The 21,077-nt window shown below is 43.2% G+C and overlaps 1 protein-coding gene across 1 annotated transcript in view; it reads right to left on the bottom strand.

Moving 5' to 3' along the window:
* PKD1L3 (polycystin 1 like 3, transient receptor potential channel interacting) overlaps positions 1-19,223 on the bottom strand; it is an 82,266-nt gene extending 63,043 nt beyond the window's left edge. Inside the window, 7 exon segments of the mRNA XM_066244114.1 lie at positions 1,904-2,050; positions 4,255-4,512; positions 7,098-7,147; positions 12,293-12,409; positions 17,198-17,319; positions 18,093-18,098; positions 18,934-19,223. Of these exon segments, the coding sequence (XP_066100211.1) occupies positions 1,904-2,050; positions 4,255-4,512; positions 7,098-7,147; positions 12,293-12,409; positions 17,198-17,319; positions 18,093-18,098; positions 18,934-19,223 (990 nt within the window).
* Positions 19,224-21,077: the final 1,854 nt, after the last annotated feature.

Raw genomic sequence — 21,077 nt, 5'->3', positions numbered from 1 at the left:
CAGAGAGAGGGATAGACAGGGACAGACAGACAGGAACGGAGAGATGAGAAGCATCAATCATTAGTTTTTCATTGTGCGTTGCAACACCCTAGTTGTTCACTGATTGCCTTCTCACATGTGCTTTGACCGTGGGGCTACAGCAGACTGAGTAACCCCTTGCTGGAGACAGCGACCTTGGGCTCAAGCTGGTGGAATTTTTGCTCAAACCAGATGAGCCCGCGCTCAAGCTGGTGACCTCGGGGGTCTCGAACCTGGGTCCTCTGCATCCCAGTTCAACGCTCTATCCACTGCGCCACCGCCTGGTCAGGCAAAAATTTATATACTTTATTTATTTTATTTTATTTATTTTTAAAGATTTTATTTATTCATTATAGAGAGGAGAGAGAGAGAGAGAGAGAAGGGGGGAGGAGCAGGAAGCATCAACTCCCATATGTGCCTTGACCAGGCAAGCCCAGGGTTTTGAACCGGCAACCTCAGTGTTTCCAGGTTGATGCTTTATCCACTGCGCCACCACAGGTCAGGCAAAAAAATTTATATATTTTAACCTCATCTTTATTCAAACAAAATAAACCAAAAAACTTGTGTATGCATAAAAAATGTCTGAGGTTATACACAGCAAATCAAGATTGAACTAATAACAGTGATTAAATCTGCAGAATGCTTTTTCCTAATTTTTTAGATAACAAGCACACATTATTTCTGTAATTAAACAGTCCAAATAAACTCATACAGATTGCATTTATATACTTACTGCAGAATATTTGTAAATACAGGCAATGGAAAAAAGAAAATTAAAATCCTCAGTAATCCTACCACCTTAATTGACTTATATGTAGGGAGTAGAAGGAGGCACAAATAATTATGAGAAAGTGACATTGGCAAATGTAGTTGTAACAAATGTAAATATCACTGGGGTACTGATTTTTTTTTTTTTTAATGAGAGGAGTAGAGATAGAGAGACAGTGACCTGACCGGGATCCACTCAGCTACCTCCATTTGGGGCTGATGCTCAAATCAACCAAGCTATTTTTAGTGCCTGAGCCTGACGAGCTCAGACCAATTGAGCCACTGGCTAAGGGAGGGAAAGAGAGAGAGAAGGGGGAGAGGGAAGGGAAGAGATGCAGATGGTTGCTTCTCCTTTGTGCCCTGACCAGGGATTGAACCTGGGACATCTGCACACCTGGCCAACATTCTATCCACTGAGCTAACTGGCCAGGGCTTAGAGTACTGATTTTTGATGCCTATTTCAAGGCTGCATATTCCCTGGCAAGGCATGGGTCTATTTTGTCTCCCATGATTTCTCCTAATGCATACATAAGAGGCAGTAATGTGATAAAGGAGAATGTCACTACTGATCAAGTTTTTTCAGTGTCCAGATTTTTCTTTTTTTTTTTCTTTTTGTATTTTTCAGAAGCTGGAAACGGGGAGGCAGTCAGACAGACTCCCGCATGCGCCTGACTGGGATCCACCTGGCATGCTCACCAGGGGGCGTTGCTCTGTTGCAACCAGAGCCATTCTAGCACCTGAAGCAGAGGCCATGGAGCCATCCTCAGCACCCGGGCCAACTTTGCTCCAATGGAGGGGAAGAGAGAGACAGAGAGGAAGGAGAGGGGGAGGGGTGGAGAAGCAGATGGGTGCTTCTCCTGTGTGCCCTGGCCAGGAATTGAACCTGGGACTCCTGCACGCCAGGCCGACGCTCTACCACTGAGCCAACCGGCCAGGGCCTCAGTGTCCAGATTTAAAGGTACAAGTGTACTTGCTAATATTTCACTTGAGTCTCCTCAAAATAGTTTTATAATGCTAAATTCGGCACAGGGCATAATTTCCAGATTATACGCCCTCTGTTTTATCACTCTTTTCCTGTTTTTCACTTTCCCCTTTCTTGCACCTTGCTCCCTCCTACTTGACCTCTGCTTACCTGAACCGACTGAGAAAATCCTGGGATAAAGGCTCTCAGTTGCTGGAGTGCCTCACAATCTTCCTGTAGTTTGCTGTGAGCTTGCAAACCATGCATTGCTTGGCTGAAGTTCCATGCTACCTCATTTATGACCTACTGGGAACAAAACATTCTGTCAAAATCATTTATATATGATTCTTGTACTTTAGCAGTTTGTGACATTGTTTTAATGAGTGTTGACCTTTGATGACATTACACGCTCTATGAATCACAGGCTCTCCATAACAGGTATTACTTCCAGAAGCTTTTCTGCAAACAGATAAAATTTATTTTCACGTGTTCCATACAGTAAAGGAAATGGGTAACAAAGGTATACAATGATTGATCCAAGGACAAATGAGTCTGGATATTAAGATTTACGAGAGTAGGCCTGACCTGTGGTGGTGCAGTGGATAAAGCGTTGACCTGGAAATGCTGAGGTCACCGGATCGAAACCCTGGGCTTGCCTGGTCAAGGCACCTATGGGAGTTGATGCTTCCAGCTCTTCCCCCTTCTCTCTCTCCTCTCTATCCCTCTCTGTCTCTCTCTCTCCTCTCTAAAAATGAATTAAAAAAAAAAAAAAGATTTACGAGAGTAAGTTTAAGTTGATGGCCATGATCAAAAGTGTGGGAAACCCGGATTCAAAACAACAGAAACTTTTCCCTTCAGAAATGTGTTTGTCCCCTCAGGTTTCCCACCCTACTTCCCTCAGTTTGAGAGTTCAGGTGGGAAGTCCTTGAAATACCACACGGCAGGAGGGGGAGGCAGAAACCCTCTGAGAAAACAAACCAACCCAGAACACTGGACATGGTCCCAAAGCTTAAGAGGCTACTTCTTTTGAGCTGGAAGTCTAACCCCGGGATAATGTGTTTACACCAACTACTAGGTCTGATTTCTAGAGAACCACCCACTTATATAACTTAATTCAGTTATGGATTCAATAAGTCCTTATTAAATGCCTACTGTGTACTGCTAGGCTCAGGAGTTGGAGCCATTCAAGTCAGCGGTGATTCTGCCTTCATGGACCACGACAGTAGGGTTTGTGTTTAGAAAAAGGGGAGGGGGGAGAAGCAGGATGGCTTTCTTCAGTCAACACTGTTAAAGTCGCTTTGCCTTTTTTGTCAGTTTGTGTGAAAAGGGGAACAATGGTGCAAGGACAGTGGAGATGGTGACTCGGAGGAGGTGTCCAGGGGGTTTGCTGGCGCCAAAAAGTGGAGCCGGTGAACAAGGGCTCCACCCTGTCTGAAGCACTAAATAGAATAGCATTAAGCCCTGGCCGGTTGGCTCAGTGGTAGAGTGTTGGCCTGGCGTGCAGGAGTCCCGGGTTCGATTCCCGGCCAGGACACACAGGAGAAGCGCCCATCTGCTTCTCCACCCCTCCCCCCTCCTTCCTCTCTGTCTCTCTCTTCCCTTCCCGTACCCGAGGCTCCATTGGAGCAAAGCTGGCCCGGGCGCTGAGGATGGCTCTGTGGCCTCTGCTTCAGGTGCTAGAATGGTTCTGGATGCAACAGAGCGACGCCCCAGAGGGGCAGAACATCGCCCCCTGGTGGGCGTGCCGGGTGGATCCCTGTCAGGTGCATGCGGGAGTCTGTCTGACTGCCTCCCTGTTTCCAACTTCAGAAAAAATACAAAAAAAAAAAAAGAATAGCATTAAATAACAGTAGGCATTAAATACTGAAATGGGTATAAAACCCACTGTGGAATATTTTCTTTCTTTTTTTTTTTTTTTTTTCATTTTTCTGAAGCTGGAAACAGGGAGAGACAGTCAGACAGACTCCCACATGCGCCCGACCGGGATCCACCCGGCACGCCCACCAGGGGCGAAGCTCTGCCCACCAGGGGGCGATGCTCTGCCCATCCTGGGCGTCGCCATGTTGCGACCAGAGCCACTCCAGCGCCTGGGGCAGAGGCCACAGAGCCATCCCCAGCGCCCGGGCCATCTTTGCTCCAATGGAGCCTTGGCTGCGGGAGGGGAAGAGAGAGACAGAGAGGAAGGAGAGGGGGAGGGGTGGAGAAGCAAATGGGCGCTTTTCCTGTGTGCCCTGGCCGGGAATCGAACCCGGGTCCTCTGCACGCTAGGCCGACGCTCTACGGCTGAGCCAACCGGCCAGGGCGCTGTGGAATATTTTCAGGGGCTTGTTCCGGTTTTGCTTCTAAGCAGGACACATACTAGTCTGTCAGGCATTCTCAGGTGCGGTTCTGCTCCGAGGGAAGGGGTGAACCGCGTCCCTTCCTAGCTTCACTAGTCCTGAAACATCAGTGAAGTAGAAGGAACAGAGAAAAGTGCTTTTTCAGTGACATCCACGTGCCTTATGTGCCCGATCAGATGCACTCTGAAGTGACGTGTGCGGGCGAGGGGTGGGCACATCTGGATGTGCGTCCTCTTTGGGGCTGGAAGTTCCTCCTGACAGAGCTTTTGCAGCATGTGTTCCCGGCGCCGGCTCTGCTACCGCAGGGAGAGGCTGGCTGGGCGTTAAGGGCGAGGCAGACGGTGTGGAGGGGACTGATACCCGCTGCTGTGCCACTCTGGGTAGGACCGAAGGAAATGGGCTGACAGAATGGCACAGGGTCTTGGACTGAAAGAGAAAAATATGTAAAGGAAAACACTAAATCTGATTTTAGCCACATGATAAAAATAAAGGCAGTGTTTCCAAATTGCTCGGAACTCCCAGGCCTCACAAGGCATTTCTCTCCCAAAATTCCTGTGGCCTGACCAGGCGGTGGTGCAGTGCATAGAGCATCGAACTGGGATGCAGAGGACCCAGGTTCGAGACTCTGAGGTTGCCAGCTTGAGCGCGGGCTCATCTGGCTTGAGCAAAAAGCTCACCAGCTTGAGCCCAAGGTCACTGGCTCGAGCAAGGGGTCACTCGGTCTGCTGTAGCCCCCTGGTCAAGGCACATATGAGAAATTAATCAATGAACAACTAAGGAGCTGCAATGAAGAATTGATGTTTCTCATCTCTCTCCCTTCCTGTCTGTCCCTCTCTCTGACTCTCTCTGTCTCTGCCACAACCCCCCCCCCCCCCGCCAAACAAACAAAAACAAAAACTACTGTGCTAAGACAGTTTTTTTTTTTTTTTTTTTTTTTTTTTTTACAGAGACAGAGAGAGAGTCAGAGAGAGGGATAGATAAGGACAAATAGGACCGGAGAGAGATGAGAAGCATCAATCATCAGTTTTTCATTGCGACACCTTAGTTGTTCTTTGATTGCTTTCTCATATGTGCCTTGATTGTGGGGCTACAGCAGACCGAGTAACCCCTTGCTCGAGCCAGCGACCTTGGGTCCAAGCTGGTGAGCTTTGCTCAAACCAGATGAGCCCACACTCAAGCTGGCGACCTCAGGGTCTCAAACCTGGGTCCTCCACATCCCAGTCTGATGCTCTATCCACTGCGCCAGTGGTCTCCAACCTTTTTTGGGCCACAGACCGGTTTAATGTCAGAAAATATTTTCACGGACCGGCCTTTAGGGTGGGACAGATAAATGTTTCACGTGACTGAGACAAGCGTCAAGAGTGAATCTTAGACGGATGTAACAGAGGGAATCTGATCATTTTTTAAAAAAAAACACCGTTCAGACTTAAATATAAATAAAACGGAAATAATGTTAGTTATTTATTCTTTCTCTGCAGACCAGTACCAAATGGCCCACGGACTGGTACCGGTCCGCAGCCCAGGGGTTGAGGACCACTGCACTGCGCCACCGCCTGGTCAGGCTAAGACAGTTTTGAGTTTTGAGAAAGCAGCATATAATAATTTCCTCTTTAAGATTCACAATTTACCTTAGTGTATTTAGTGTCAACCATTCAATAAGTTATAATAAAACATCTACCGTGTGCTAAACAGCGTTCTGGGGAAGTGAGGATACAGCAGTGAACAAAATGAACCAAGTTCTTGCCCTCACTGATCACCCATTTTAGTGATGGAGAGAAAGTGACAAATTACATTACTTTTCAATAAATGCCATGAAGCTAAATAAATAAATAAAAGCAGATGAAGATGAAGAGAAAGGCTAGATTTCAAATAGGAGGCTGAGATGTCAGGGAAGGGCATTTTTGCTGAGGATGAAATAAAGGGAGAGAGAAAGCTCTGTCAGTATGCTGGAGAAGGGGATGTGAGAAGTGCAAAGGCCCTGAGGTCACAGCCTGCTGGTTTTGTTTGAGGAAGAAGGAAAAGGCTAGATGGGCAAAAGCATAGGAGGGGAAATAAAAAAGATCCTGGAGTGGAAATGAGGTGGAGTGGAAATGAGGAAGGGGGGTGGAGAGAATGTCCTTTGTCAGGAAATTGAGGGGAGTGTGGTTTTACTTTGAATGAAATGGGAAGACATGGGGGAGTGGGCTTTGCAGTGGAAGATCGGACTCCCATTGCGAAGGCTCCTCTGACTGCTCTGCTGAGAACTGGCAGGAAGGGGCCATGGGCAGAAGCAGAGAGTTCAGCAGGAGAAAGATGCCAAGTTCAGGTGAGACATGATGGTGGCCTGACTGGCGTGACAGTGTGAAGGTGGGGAGTGGTTGAGTTTGGGGCATAGAAAAGGCTCTGAGAATTCCTACAATCAAACATCTTCATTTTCTTTCCTTCTGACAATATTTTAAGCAATGCTGGTTATTCCTCAGAGGAATACTGACTTAAGGGGTTTTTATTTCACCCCCCTCTTTTATACTGCTGAAAATACTTATTTTTTTACAGTGGACCAAATAAATGTAAGCCTATATTTAAGACATCCACAGGAAAATTTCTATGTAGGGCACAAAGGCAAGACAGCTAAAAAATTTCTTGAAGGTGAAATTGTATAGATTACGCAGAGCTTGTGCCTCTACTTTTCCACTCAAGTTCTTTTCTTTTTAAAGAAATATTTAAAAAAATTTTATTGCATTGTATATATATTTTTAAGATGCCACAAGTCCCTCTTGGAATGAAGCAGGGAATAAACAAACAACCATCAAAAGATAATAATACCAAATGAAAGCCAAATATAGGCTTTAAAACCTCCTTTAATGATGATCCATTAAACCTGATTCTCTCCTGCACTTAAGTACTTTTCTTTCCTTCTTAGAAAACTGGAACTGAGAGCACGCTAGGAGACAGAGCAGCGCTCTGGCAGGCCCCACTGGGAACGGCACAGAGAACGACATTCTGAGATGCGCACAGTGAAGGCAAATACTTACGGGATTAGGACGCTTGGGCTGTCGACATTTGGCTGAAAGATGAGTGGCTCCTGTAGAAAAAAAAAAAGGCAGATTAAGTTCCAGTAAAAGCCTAGGATAGATACATTTCTTCCTATTTTATTTGTTATCCTTGGCTAAAAAGTACAAGTCATACAGGAAACCAGAGCGATGATTTCCCACTGCTGATAAATCTGTAAACGAGTGTGAATTCTGAAGCCGAAGCATTACATATCCCCAACGTCCCATCCCTTCGCTTACTATTCAAAGACCCTCGCTACAAGAATCAATAGTAAGCAGAACCAATCATAAAGGTGCCAGCTTGTAAACAAGACTGCAGAAATATCTGCCTCATAATTTTACATCGAGGAGAATCTCATTATTAATAAATCAGAGCATATATTCTGCTAGACTTTTAGAAATGGGCATTTGGAACATTTTACCAGATTGCCTTCACTGCTTTCATTGTCCTTCCACATTTTCCAGTAAGAAAAGCATGCTCCGAAGGCAACACCCACGTGTTAACATGCCTATCTGCTATGAACTTAGGGTGACTTCTCTCAGGCCACGAGCGTCTAGGTCACCGAAATACATCCGGCTACAGCAAGCCTGCTCGGCTCTCTCTCTCTCTCTTTTCTTGTAACAGTCCCTCTGTTGTTCATTGCACTGACGTGTATTTAGCAGCGGACTCACTGCAGCTACCACTGCTGGGGTGACAGAGTTCTGAGATGTTCTTCTGAGCAGAGGCCATGTCTCGCTATCGTGGCAAACAGGATGGAAGGTAGAAGGAAGAAACTGGATTCAAGAGACCTGGGGTCCAGAGCCAAAGGGCCTGGGGGTCTAGAGCAGATTAGCCTTTTACTGTAACCATAAAGCCTCAAGCAAATGACTTCTTAATTTTTTTCATCTGGAGAATGGGTGTAATAACATCTAACGATGTGAAAATTAACGCAATGCAGGTAGAGCTGAAAAATGTTACCTCAGACCAGGGTTATTAGCTTGCTGGGAATGTTGCAGGAAACGACACCGAGGGAGGATAACAGACACTCAGACAACTTAATAGAGGAAGAAGAATTTATTAGTAGCTGGTGGAGCCTGTGAGAATAGTAGCACCAAAGCACGAGCTCCCCGAAGTTAGACTTCTTACATCTTATATGCCTTTTACAGTGTCCACACAAGGAGCACGTGATTCCTTTGTCTGAGGTCTTATGTGCACCTCATGACTCAAGGTGGGGTGGGGAGTTTCAGGGAGGCAGCAAGGGGCAAGGGGTTTCTGGACCCCTGGTCCTATCTATTTAGAGATCCTGTTTTTCTTGTGAGTACTGTAAGAGTCTCCAGGAGATCAGCTGGAGATCTATAGGACGTGGATAATCTTTATCTGGCTGAGTCAGTCATTCCTGTAGGCCCCTCCTCCTGCATTCCTCTGGTTTCTTGCCTTCAAAGATAGGGAAACAAGGCCCTGGCTGGTTTGCTCAGTGGTAGAGCGTCGGCCTGGCGTGCGGAAGTCCCGGGTTCGATTCCCGGCCAGGGTGCACAGGAGAAGCGCCCATCTGCTTCTCCACCCCTCCCCCATTCCTTCCTCTCTGTCTCTCTCTTCCCCTCCCACAGCCAAGGCTCCATTGGAGCAAGGATGGCCCAGACGCTAGGGATGGCTCCATGGCCTTTGCCTCAGGCGCTAGACTGGCTCTGGTCACAACAGAGCGACACCCCGGATGGGCAGAGCATCGCCCCCTGGTGGGCATACCGGGTGGATCCCGGTAGGGCGCATGGGTCGGGTGCATGCGGGAGTCTGTCTGACTGCCTCCCCGTTTCCAGCTTCAGAAAAATACAAAAAAAAAAAAAAGATAGGGAAACAATCAAAACCAAAAGAGAGCCTATGACCATCAAGGAACCTAGGAACTAAATCCAGAGGACTCAGAGGAAATTATACCTCTGAAAATTATCATCAGCAAAATAAAAAAAAATTTCAGAAAGCTATTTAGCCTCCTTAATAGAGAAAGCCTAATACACAAGACTGAGATAGATTAAGAGAGAGATAAATGTTAACAGAGGATTTTAAGAAAACTAAAAATGCTGCTGAAAAATTAAAATCCACACTGGAGGTAATACAAAATAGAACTAATCTAGAAAAATCAAATTGGCCCTGGCTGGTTGGCTCAGTGGTAAAGTGTCGGCCTGGCGTGTGGAAGTCCTGGGTTCAATTCACAGTCAGGGGACACAGAAGAAATGACCATCTGCTTCTCCACCTCTCTCCTTTGCCCTTCACTCTCTCCCCCCCCCCCCCCTGCAGCCATGGCTCAAATGGTTTGAGTGAAAGTTGGGCCTGGGCACTGAGGATGGCTTCATGGCCTTGCCCCAGGTACTGACATAGCTTGGTTGCCAAGCAGTGGAGCAGCAGCCCCAGATGGGCAGAGTATCTCCTGGTAGGAGGCTTGCTGGGTGAATCTGGTCGGGGCACATGTGGGAGTCTGTCTCTCTGCCTCCCTGCCCCTCACTTAATTTAAAAAAAGAAAAAAAAAGTCAAATCAATGATATAGAGGATAAATGTGAAGCACTTTCCCAGAATGCAATAGAAAAATTGGTAAGTAAGAAACTCGTCTTTTCATTTAAAAGACTAGCAGAAACATATGGAGGATATACAGCAATTGATCCTATATTTTAACTTGTACTCTCTGCTAAAATATGGCTAATTGGTGTTAAAGTAACCCGAGTAGGCCCAAGATGGAGTCACTCATGCTAAGTCCCACTTTAGCAAACCAAAACTTAAACTAAATTTCTATGCTTGGTTCTCAAAAATGGCAGGCAATCAGCACTTGCCTGTGCAGCACAAGTTACACAACTCGGCTTAAAGACTTCCCTTTGCTCCAACTAAGGAAAGTAACCTTGTTCACTGTGGTCTATAAAAATCCCTCTCCTTGTCCAGCTCTTCAGAGCTCCTTTCCATCTGCTAGATTGGATGCTGCCCAATTCATAAGTCACTGACTAAAATCCTACTAGGTCAGTAAACTACCTGGTGAGCATTTTCTTTTAACATGGGGAAGGGACAAGAAAGACCCTTTTGACTATTCAAAAGTTCCCAAAATATTTCCACTAGCCAATCTTTTTGGAAAAAAAAAAATTGTAGAAATTAGATAAAATTAAGAACTCAAGAAAAGTAAAATTATGATATAAGATGATTGCTGATAAATGCAAAGCCAGTTAAGCAGAAATAAGTTCTAAATTATTGTTGGAAATCTGGCTTTGATAAAAGTTTGAAAAATGTATTTGTAAGAGAAGCTGTATAATACAAAAATAATAATTTAATATAACAATAACCTCAATAAAACACACCAACTATACTAACAAGATCAAGATCTAGGGAATGAGGGTGGGGAGCAGAAAACTAATACAAGCTATATTCTTTGAACCACGTGAGGGGGTTTTAAGAGACTTTCGTTCCTGATCTTGACAGTTAGAAGAACATAGGTATAAGAATATGTTTATAAAAAAGAACAGCATTTGCCTGACCAGGTGGTGGCGCAGTGGATAGAGCGTTGGACTGGGATGCGGAAGACCCAGGTTCGAGACCCCAAGGTCCCCAGCTTGAGTGTGGGCTCATCTGGTTTGAGCAAAAGCCCACCAGCTTGAACCCAGCAAGGGGTTACTCGGTCTCCTGAAGGCCCGCGGTCAAGGCACATATGAGAAAGCAATCAATGAACAACTAAGGTGTTGCAATGAAAAACTAATGATTGATGCTTCTCATCTCTTTCCGTTCCTGTCTGTCTGTCCCTGTCTATCCCTCTCTCTGACTCACCATCTCTGTAAAAAATAAATAAATAAAAAAAACCCCCAGCATTTTAAAGGTAAACAATTAAAACAAAAATTTTGAAGAACAAAATTTCAACAAAAGACAGAAGAAAGTAGCAAGGAAGCGTTAGAACCAGAAAGCACAGAAAAGGCAAGAAAGGATATCTGTTATTAAGGAAAAATATGTTATTAAAATAAATTTAAATGTGATGAACTCTACTATAAAAATATTCTCAGGGTGAGTAAAATAAAGACGCATTTATATAAAATTTAATAGGGACACACTTAAAGCAAAGTGACACAAGAAATTTTAAAGGACCATAAATATGCTTATATAACTATAGGCAATCCCCCAAATAGGGAAATCTCTTTTTTCTCAATGAGGAGACTTTTAGTCTTTTTTAGTTTATTAATACTTGGAGTGCAATGAGTGAGCCTTACCCTGGGAAAACCACCTTCATTATCATGGTATCTCCCCTGCCAGATAAGTATAGGAGACTTTTCAGAAGTTGTTTTTGAGCAAACTTGACTATATAAACTTGAAGGATGTAGGTAGATCATCAAACATCTACTTATTTAGTTTTATAAAGGTATATTAAAATCACATGTTATATAAATATATGTATATTCATTTGTAAAAATTGCTTTCATGAAACATAATTCACGACATAGATTAATTAAACCTTTTCAAGTGCATCTTCATCATCATTGCTCTAATAAAAATCAGAAGAACTTTCGGAATTACTTAAGTTTTCCAAAATGTATCGTCTGTCCTTCCATCTAATGCTATCACTAAACACTTTTCCCCAACTCACAAGTATCCATTACAAATGATTCTGAGAAATTGATTTTGACATGTGTATGTATTCACAATGACACTTCCTAAATTGCTCTTTTAAGGGGGACTTAAAGGGCTAGTTGACAAGGACATCTAACCCTGGAAGTGGTGAGGTCACACCTCTAAGAATAATCACTAGACCCACTTTAAATCTATTTCTTCACCCAGTCCATCAAGTGATTCTAGAATCATCCAACACTGATATTGACTGAGGTTATTTCAGGCTAATGCATCTTCCCCAAATAGTATTTGTTTTTCAAAATTAAAAATAAAACCCAAGCGAACACCACCACTTGAAAGACTTTGCAAGGACTCCAAGAAACCTCTCTTTGTTTTTACGGAACATTCTGCAGAAAAAAGCTTTGTCCTTTGTTTGGGTGTATATGTGAAAAGAGGATGGCGAAAGGATTATCAAGAAAATAAAAATTTATAAAATGGAAGCAAAGACTGCAATATTAAGATCAGAAAAGACAGAATGCAACGAATATGTACTGGGTCCCTGTTGAGATGACACATTTGAGCATTAATGTCTTGTGCACCCTTCGAGGCAGGAATCGGTTTTACTATATGTTACCTGAGGTCGTTTTGTTTCCTGGTATCGGGATTTTGTTTTCTGTCTTCTTGGGCTTCTGATGTAAATGAGAATTATTTCTATTTCTTTCATAATTTGCATCTTGGTCTGAAAAGGCATCTATTTGGGGTTAATTTATAGGCTACAACTCTAATTTTAAGTCTATAAGCACATATGCGATAATCAAGAAAACATAAATTAAAGCTTAGTATCCATTAAAAAAAAGAACAATAACATAAGAATTTTAAATTTTATTTTATTTATTCATTTTTTTAGAGAGGAGAGAGAGAGAGGAGAGAGAGACAGAGAGAGAGAAGTGAGGAGGAGCTGGAAGCATCAACTCCCATATGTGCCTTGATCAGGCAAGCCCAGGGTTTTGAACCGGTGACCTCAGCATTTCCAGGTCGACGCTTTATCCACTGTGCCACCACAGGTCAGGCAACATAAGAATTTTAAAGTAGCTCTCTTGCTCTGGAGAACAGTCATCACCTTATGTGATTCAACATCTCAAAATTAGGTCCACTGATTGGGTCAACACTGCCAAGACATAGAATGAAATTCTTTTTAAGAAATGACATTCTAAGGATAATATTCTCCTTTGTAATCCAGAATTCCTATTGGTAGAGATAAAAGAGTTCATTCAGAAGGTGGGCAACAGTATTCTTGAAGGTGCCTCGAATGCACTGTGTTTCTCATCATGCTGCTGAGCTTTGCTAGAGAAAATCCTACAACCTCACTGACTAGATCTCAGCTCAAATTCAGGATCACGGACCCCAGGGGCCTGCTTCGCATTGCCAGGAACTCACACTGCATTCCCCCCAGTCCTTCTACTCTCCTTGTAAACCCTTTCCCACTCATCCTGTACTCAAATCTCCAACAACTAGGGGTATCCCTGATCCTCATTCTCAGATCGAGTGATAACCTTGCTCTCTGCCTCAAGGGGCAGCAAATGAGAGTCCTTTCCACAGACTCCTACTGCCCACAGACACCGCCTCTCCCTGCCACTTCACAGCGCTCCCACACAGAGCGAACCCCTCCAGTGGCACACTAGTTTGGATCAAGAACATTGTCCTAGCCTACTATTGTACCTGTCTTAAAGAAAACCCCACCAATTACATTGCCCAAGGAATTCTGTATAGTTTCGGTTCATTCCTGCTCTCGAGGAAACGCCCCTAAAAATTACCTAAACTTGTACACCTGCTTCCTCTCCTGCTCTCTTTCTTCCTTTTTAGGGAGTGCTTTTCTTAAAATTTTATTTTGTTTTCTAATTACTTAAACATGTAGAGAGTTCCAATGTCAAAACTGTGAAACAATGAACATTCAGAAAGGTCTCAGGTCCATCTTTGTCCTTTCTAGCCAATTCCCTCCCTCCCCTTAGGTAATCATTTCCATTAGTTTTTGTTTGTTTTTCTATTATGCTTACATACATTCCGCCTTTATTAGATCAAAATAGCATAATGTACACACTGTTCCACAGCTCGGTTTTTTTTCACTGACGAACATAAAGGTAACCCCACTGCAGTACAGAGACATCTTCCTTCCTTCTTTTTACACCTGTCCCCTCCTGATGGGTATGTGGGTTGTTTCTACTCTTTGCTATTATAACTAGAGCTACAATAAATAGCCTCATGCACGTTTCTTTCTGTATTTTTGCTAGTGTAATTTGGGGATAGATCCTAACAGCAGGATTCGCTGGGTCAAAGAGTAAATATGTATGTAGTTTTTATAATTAATTTTTCCACTGATTTGAGAGAGAGAGGGAAAGGGAAGGAGGGCGAGGGATCAAAGGAAAGGAGAAAGAGAGAAAAGAGAGAGAGAGAGAAGGGAGAGAAGAGAGACAGAAGCATCAACTCATTGTTTCACTTAGTTGTTCCATTTAGCTGTGCTCTCAATGGATTGCTTCTCATATGTGCCCTGACTGGGCAGGTCTGCGGTTTCCAACAGGCAACCAGCATTGCAGGCTGACATTCTATCCACTGTGCCACCACAGGTCAGGCATTTTTAGTGCCTTTTTTTTTTATAAATAAAGAAAAATTCTGAGTTCAACTATTCCATTGCGCAAAAGTCAACCTGTAACTGCAGCAATACTGTACAAAAATACAAAGCATTAGGCTTCTCTTTTGAATGTTCAGGAACAAATTTACAAATACTTCTCCTACCCACATCTTATTTTGGAAGAGGCATTTCTTAAATTCACAATAAAAGTGTGTAAATACTATGACAACAACAGTTATTTCAAAATACCTCTAAGCAATTATAAATACATTGTGCAAATACTTTAGTTTTAAAGGTAACTAGCAACACTGAATCTCTAAAAGTGTTTTCACCTTTGACATGAAAGTGAACCTGTTTAGGAGCAGAAGATAAACTTTGAACAAAAAATAGAAATTGCACAATATTAACAGTAATAATGACCATATTGTGCCAGGCATAGTTCTAATATTCCACTTGTATTATCTTACTTCTGACAACAGCCCCTGGAAGGAACTGCACTGCACAGAGGTTCAGCTGCTTGCCCGAGGTGTCACAACTGCAAAGCCAGAGAAACAAGATATGAACTTGTGACTCTCGAGCCTGAGCTCTTGGGTTCAGTAAAAGACTTCCTTTCATTAGAGAACGTAGGCTCAGAATTTGCAGAACTGGCTTAGATTAAGTGAATGGATTAATTGAATAGAATTTTTTTTTTTTTTCATTTTTCTGAAGCTGGAAACAGGGAGAGACAGTCAGACAGACTCCCGCATGCGCCCGACCGGGATCCACCCGGCACGCCCACCAGGGGCGAAGCTCTGCCCACCAGGGGGCGATGCTCTGCCCATCCTGGGCGTCGCCATGTTGCGACCAGAGCCACTCTAGCGCCTGGGGCAGAGGCCACAGAGCCATCCCCAGCCCCCGGGCCATCTTTGCTCCAATGGAGCCTTGGCTGCGGGAGGGGAAGAGAGAGACAGAGAGGAAAGCACGGCGGAGGGGTGGAGAAGCAAATGGGCGCTTCTCCTGTGTGCCCTGGCCGGGAATCGAACCCGGGTCCTCCACACGCTAGGCCGACGCTCTACCGCTGAGCCAACCGGCCAGGGTCTAGAATTTTTTTTTTTTTTGTTCAAGATTATCTTCACACAAACATTCTATACCCCATAGCAGTAATATCTTGCAAGTACAAGAATGATAATATTAGAAAGTACATTTTTGCCCTGGCCGGTTGGCTCAGTGGTAGAGCATCGGCCTGGCGTGCGGAAGTCCTGGGTTCGATTCCCGGCCAGGGCACACAGGAGAGGCGCCCATCTTCTTCTCCACCCCTCCCCCTATCCTTCCTCTCTGTCTCTCTCTTCCCCTCCCACAGCCAAGGCTCCATTGGAGCAAAAGATGGCCCGGGCGCTGGGGATGGCTCCTTGGCCTCTGCCCCAGGCACTGGAATGGCTTTGGTCGTGATGGAGCGACACCCAGGATGGGCAGAGCATCGCCCCTGGTGGGCGTGCCGGGTGGATCCCGGTCGGGCGCATGCGGGAGTCTGTCTGACTGCTTCCCTGTTTCCAGCTTCAGAAAAATACAAAAAATACAAAAAAAAAAAAAAAAAGAAAGTACATTTTTACTTCAAAATGAAGAGTAGCTGAGAATGTCTAAAAACTCAACTCTGGGACAGTGAAAGATGAATACAATAATCATTATCATTTAGGGTATTAAGGAGTTGTTTTTTCAATCCTGGAGATGATAAAAAAGCAGTTTGTGAGAACAAAACATATGACCACTAGACTTATGCAGAAATTAGGCTCACAATATTGGCCTCAGTAACAATACCATGTTATAAGGGCAAAGTAAGACAAAAATATACAAAGAGCTTGAAACGGTAAGAATGAGAGATTTAAAGTCAGAAATTCATTACATTGAGCCTGACCAGGTGGTGGTGCAGTGGATAGACCATTGGCCTGGGACACTGAGGACCCAGGTTCAAAACCTCGAGGTCACTGGCTTGAGCCCCCAAATTGCTGGCTTGATGCCCATGGTTGCTGGTTTGAGCAAGGGGTCACTGGCTCAGCGGGAGCCCCCCCACTACTCCTCATCAAGGCACATATGAGAAAGCAATCGATGATGCTTCTCATCTCTCTTCCTGTCCTTCCCCACCACCCTCTTCTCTCTCAGTATAAAGAAAAAAAAAGTCATTACTGTACATTGAAAAATACTGGGTTCTCTCAATATGCAATATTTGAGGAATACTGTCATAGAGAAATATTTCTTGTAATAAAGAAGTATTGCAATATATTGTTTTACCAAACAACCATACATGCCTTATATTTTTATAAGAATGCATTTGTGATTTTTTAAAAAGTGAAACTAAACTTTTACCAAGATATCATCAAGTCTCCAAGCATTTACTGAGCTAAGAGTAAATGCTTTATGTAACTACCACTATGAAAACATTGCTTAATTATAAAGACAAAAACCACCCACCACCCTCACCACCCCCACACACCTTAACTCGAATCTGCTTCTGAAGAAACCAACCTCTAACTGATGAAAACCTCCTCACCCTCATCGTCTGGTTTTCCTTCACCATATTCCCTTTTCCTCCTCTGCTTCCTCTTCTTCTCTTTAAAGCCCAAGCGCTGAATGGATCAGGGGTTTACATGTGGAAAACAGGGCTTCCCAATAATACACTTTCTCCCACGTTCTGCCCAAGTTAAGCAATGAAGGGAATACATCAGGCTCTCCTCTTTCCAACTACCAGAGTGGGATGCGGAAGGAAGTCACTCCACATGAAGCTTCTCGCTCTGATCAACACCATGAACATCAAGATCCTTACATCCTTCCTATCGTCTACCACCCGTGGACTTGCTAACTAATGCTCTCGCAGACTCTCTTTGCTTAGGATCAGTTTCTAAAGTTAGGTCTTTGGCAGCGTGTAGCTTTATCACTTACCAGTCTGGCAAATGAAATAATGCCCCAGTGTGCACAAGTCTACTTCTGACCGGACCCAGCTGGACTTTTTGGACATGTAAGTGCAGCTGCTGGGCTTTGTGGCCCTGCGGGCTGTGTGACATCTGCAGAAGGAAGACCAGATTTAGATGAGCTTCATACTCAAAAGTCAAACATTAAAAAAACTTTTTAATTGAATTTATTGGGATGACATTGATTAATAAAAAGTCAAATATTTTAAAATATAAATATAAAAACCAAATTTTGCGCCTGACCTGTGGTGGCGCAGTGGATATAGCGTCGATCTGGAAATGCTGAGGTCGCCGGTTCGAAACCCTGTGCTTGCCTGGTCAAGGCACATATGGGAGTTGATGTTTCCAGCTCCTCCCCCCTTCTCTCTCTCTCTCTCTCTCTCCCTCTCTCTCTCTCTCTCTCTCTCTCCCTCCCTCTCCTCTCTAAAATGAATAAATAAAAAAATTAAAAAAAAAACAAAAAACCAAATTTTGCTAGCTTTCAATAGATGAAAATTAGGATCCCCCTCCAGGTACTGTAGATTATTTTTTCATATTATGTGTCCTTTATCACAAGGCTTAGCATTCATTTACTTAGAATTCAATGAATATATATAATTATGACATAAATGTCTTGGAGTTTCCTTGAACATGACAAGATTATGGAAATAATCTGTCATAATTTTGAAAATATATATCAAAGAAAGACAACAGGCAAACAACTTCTCGCCTAGTTTCTGCATTAGAAATCTTGGAGCCAAGAATGATGAAGAGATATTTACCAGGAAAAAAGTGACCATAAAAGGCTTCCAACTTCAGGCCTGACCTGTGGTAGCGCAGTGGATAAAAGCATCGACCTGGAAATGCTGAGGTCGCTGGTTTGAAACCCTGGGCTTGCCTGGTCAAGGCACATATGGGAGTTGATGCTTCCAGCTCCTCCCCCCTGTCTCTGTCTCTCTCCGTCTCTCTCTGTCCCTCTTTGTCTCCTCTCTAAAATGAATAAATAAAATAAAAAAAAATTTAAAAAAAAGGCTTCCAACTTCAGAAGCTTGCACAACACTTTTTTTTTTATTCATTTTTTTAGAGAGGAGAGAGAGACAGAGAGGGAGAGAGAGGAGAGAGAGAAGAGGGGAGGAGCTGGAAGCATCAACTCCCATATGTGCCTTGACCAGGCAAGCCCAGGGTTTCGAACCAGTGACCTCAGCATTTCCAGGTCTACACTTTATCCACTGCGCCACCACAGGTCAGGCTTGCACAATACTTTGAATGAAATATTAGGTAAGTCAATTTTTAAAAAATTATTTTTATATATTTATTCATTTTAGAGAAGAGAGAGAGAGAGAGAGAGAGAGAGAGAAAGAGAGAGGAGAGGAGAGAGGGAGGAGCAGGAAGCATCAACTCCCATATGTGCCTTGACCAGGAAGCCAGGGTTTTGAACTGGCGACCTCAGAGTTCCAGGTCGACGCTTGATCCACTGCGCCACCACAGGTCAGGCCTAGGTAAGTTAATTTTTGATAGGCTCTGAGAAAATCCCATCATCTTTGCTACAAAGACAACTCCAAGGCTGCAGCCCAAAGGTGGAAACATTTCAGAGGAATGATGGAACAGAAGTAAGCTGGCTGATATTTCTGTATTCGAGGCAGAAAGATTTAAATTTTTTCTTTTGCTTGCTGCAGAATAAAAGGAAGAAAGCGACATAAACACCAAATCTCCGAGCCTTACTTGGACTATTTTTTTTCTTGATATTTCCCCAGCAGCATTAAATTTTGCCCAATCCACCACTTCTTCCCTTCTTCCAGAAAGCCCCAGATGAGATCTTGAACCTCCTGGTTCCAAGTGTAAGCAAGGTGTCCTCCCTGGGCATGGCAGTAATTTTCTGCTTCCTTAAAGCTGCAGTAAAATCTGTTAAACTGATAACAGTTATTTTTACCATGTTACTCTGGGCTATTTAGCTCACTACCTAGAATGATACTTGTTCTGATGTATAACCAAAGCCAGGTTCTTCTTTTGAAGAACATTTTCTCTGTGAACTGTGAGCACAAAAAGCGTGGAGGCTCAGCCTGACCAGGCGGTGGAGCAGTGGATAGAGCGTTGGACTGGGATGAAGAGGACCCAGGTTCAAGACCCCGAGGTCGCCAGGTTGAGCGCGGGCTCATCTGGTTTGAGCAAAAAGCCCACCAGCTTGAACCCAAGGTTGCTGACTCCAGCAAGGGGTTACTCAGTCTGCTGAAGGCCCACGGTCAAAGCACACATGAGAAAGCAATCAATGAACAACTAAGGTGTTGCAACGCGCAATGAAAAACTAATGATTGATGCTACTCATCTCTCTCTGTTCCTGTCTGTCTGTCCCTGTCTATACCCCTCTCTCTCTGGAAAAAAAAAAAAGCGTAGAGGCTCAGAAGCTGCCTGGCCCTTCAAATATATTCTTTGTGGATTTGTTTTATTTATTATTATTATTCTTTTAAGAATTGGGAATAATTTGTCAAGAAGCAAAAGGTTTTGTGTGTTCTGTTTTAAGAAGCCAGGTGGAGTTCCTATTAGCTGAAAACAAAGATCAATAAATGGGCCTTTACAGCTGGGGCACCACCACCTGTGTCTGCACAACAGGCTATGCCTTCAGCTTTATAATAGATCTTTATTTGCTAAACTTAAACAGTAAGGGAATAGAGAATGATGAATATCTAAGTCAGTGTCGCTAAAATTTGAGTAATAAATTGTTTTTCTTTTTAAAGCAAGCCATGAATTTAAATTATTCTATTGTTTCTTAAATACATTCACTCTATTCTAAATTTCTTATATAACTCTATTCCCAATCTCTTACATAACTCTATCCTAAATCTTTATATAACCATAAAAAGGCAGAGAATAAATATTTAATGAAAGAATGAATACAAACTAAATACAAACAAAACTGAAAACCAGTGAAATTCAAACTTGCTGAATTAAATAGTCACTTGTCAGATACACATGGTTCTGGCAGACAACCACACAAGTTCTTTTGAATTTGTCACAGTAGGGAAGAATCAATTCTCTCATCATTGTTCTTTAACTTGCTGAAAAACCTGTTCACACATGTCATTTGATCTTCAGCTGTAGCACAGCTATCATTTATGTTTTTAGCTAGTTCTCTTTCTTGGTTCAAAAACAGGTCATAAATACAAATACACATGGGCACTGAAATCACTTGGCAGGTTTCAGGGTTCAGCTGGTTATCCTAAGGATGCTTACAATTACTCTTTAAAATCATTATGGATGCGGGCACCAAAATTAAAAATTTTCTGGAACGTAGAGTCCAATACACCCTTCTGTCAAAAAAAATACTGCAGTAATCAGATGAAAGATTAATATGGTATAGTACCTACATGTAAAAGTTTAGTCTAATTAGGGAAGAAAAGACATAACTGTATTTAATAAAGACATAATAAGTGTAGTTAACAAAGAAAGTGTTACTAGAGAGGAACAGCTTAAATCTCTGAAGGTTCAGCTGGGGATGTTATTTCCAGCACTTGAATGGCCATATTTAGACAGATGAAATGGGGATGTTGACAGAGGAGTCAATATGAGTAAATGCATAGAAGTGAGAAAGTGGAAGGTATTTATAAAAAGAAATAATTTTCTGTGTGTGTCTGTGTGTGGGATGTGTACTTGAGAGAGAGTACTGAGAACTGAAACTACAAAACTGCAAGGTTTCAAATGCTAGGAAAAAGACAGCAATTTATTATTATTACTATTTTTAATTTTTATTTTTTTTGAGAGAGAGAAGCAGACAGAGACAGAGATGAGAAGCATCAACTCATAGTTGTGGCACTTTAGCTGCTCCTTGATTGCTTTCACATATGTGCCTTGACCAAGAGGACTCCAGCTGCACCAAT

This window comes from Saccopteryx bilineata, chromosome 9, assembly GCF_036850765.1.
Source record: "Saccopteryx bilineata isolate mSacBil1 chromosome 9, mSacBil1_pri_phased_curated, whole genome shotgun sequence".
Taxonomy (NCBI): domain Eukaryota; kingdom Metazoa; phylum Chordata; class Mammalia; order Chiroptera; family Emballonuridae; genus Saccopteryx; species Saccopteryx bilineata.
The sequence above is the reverse complement of the archived record's forward strand: the minus strand, read 5'-3'. Positions and strand labels throughout refer to the sequence as shown.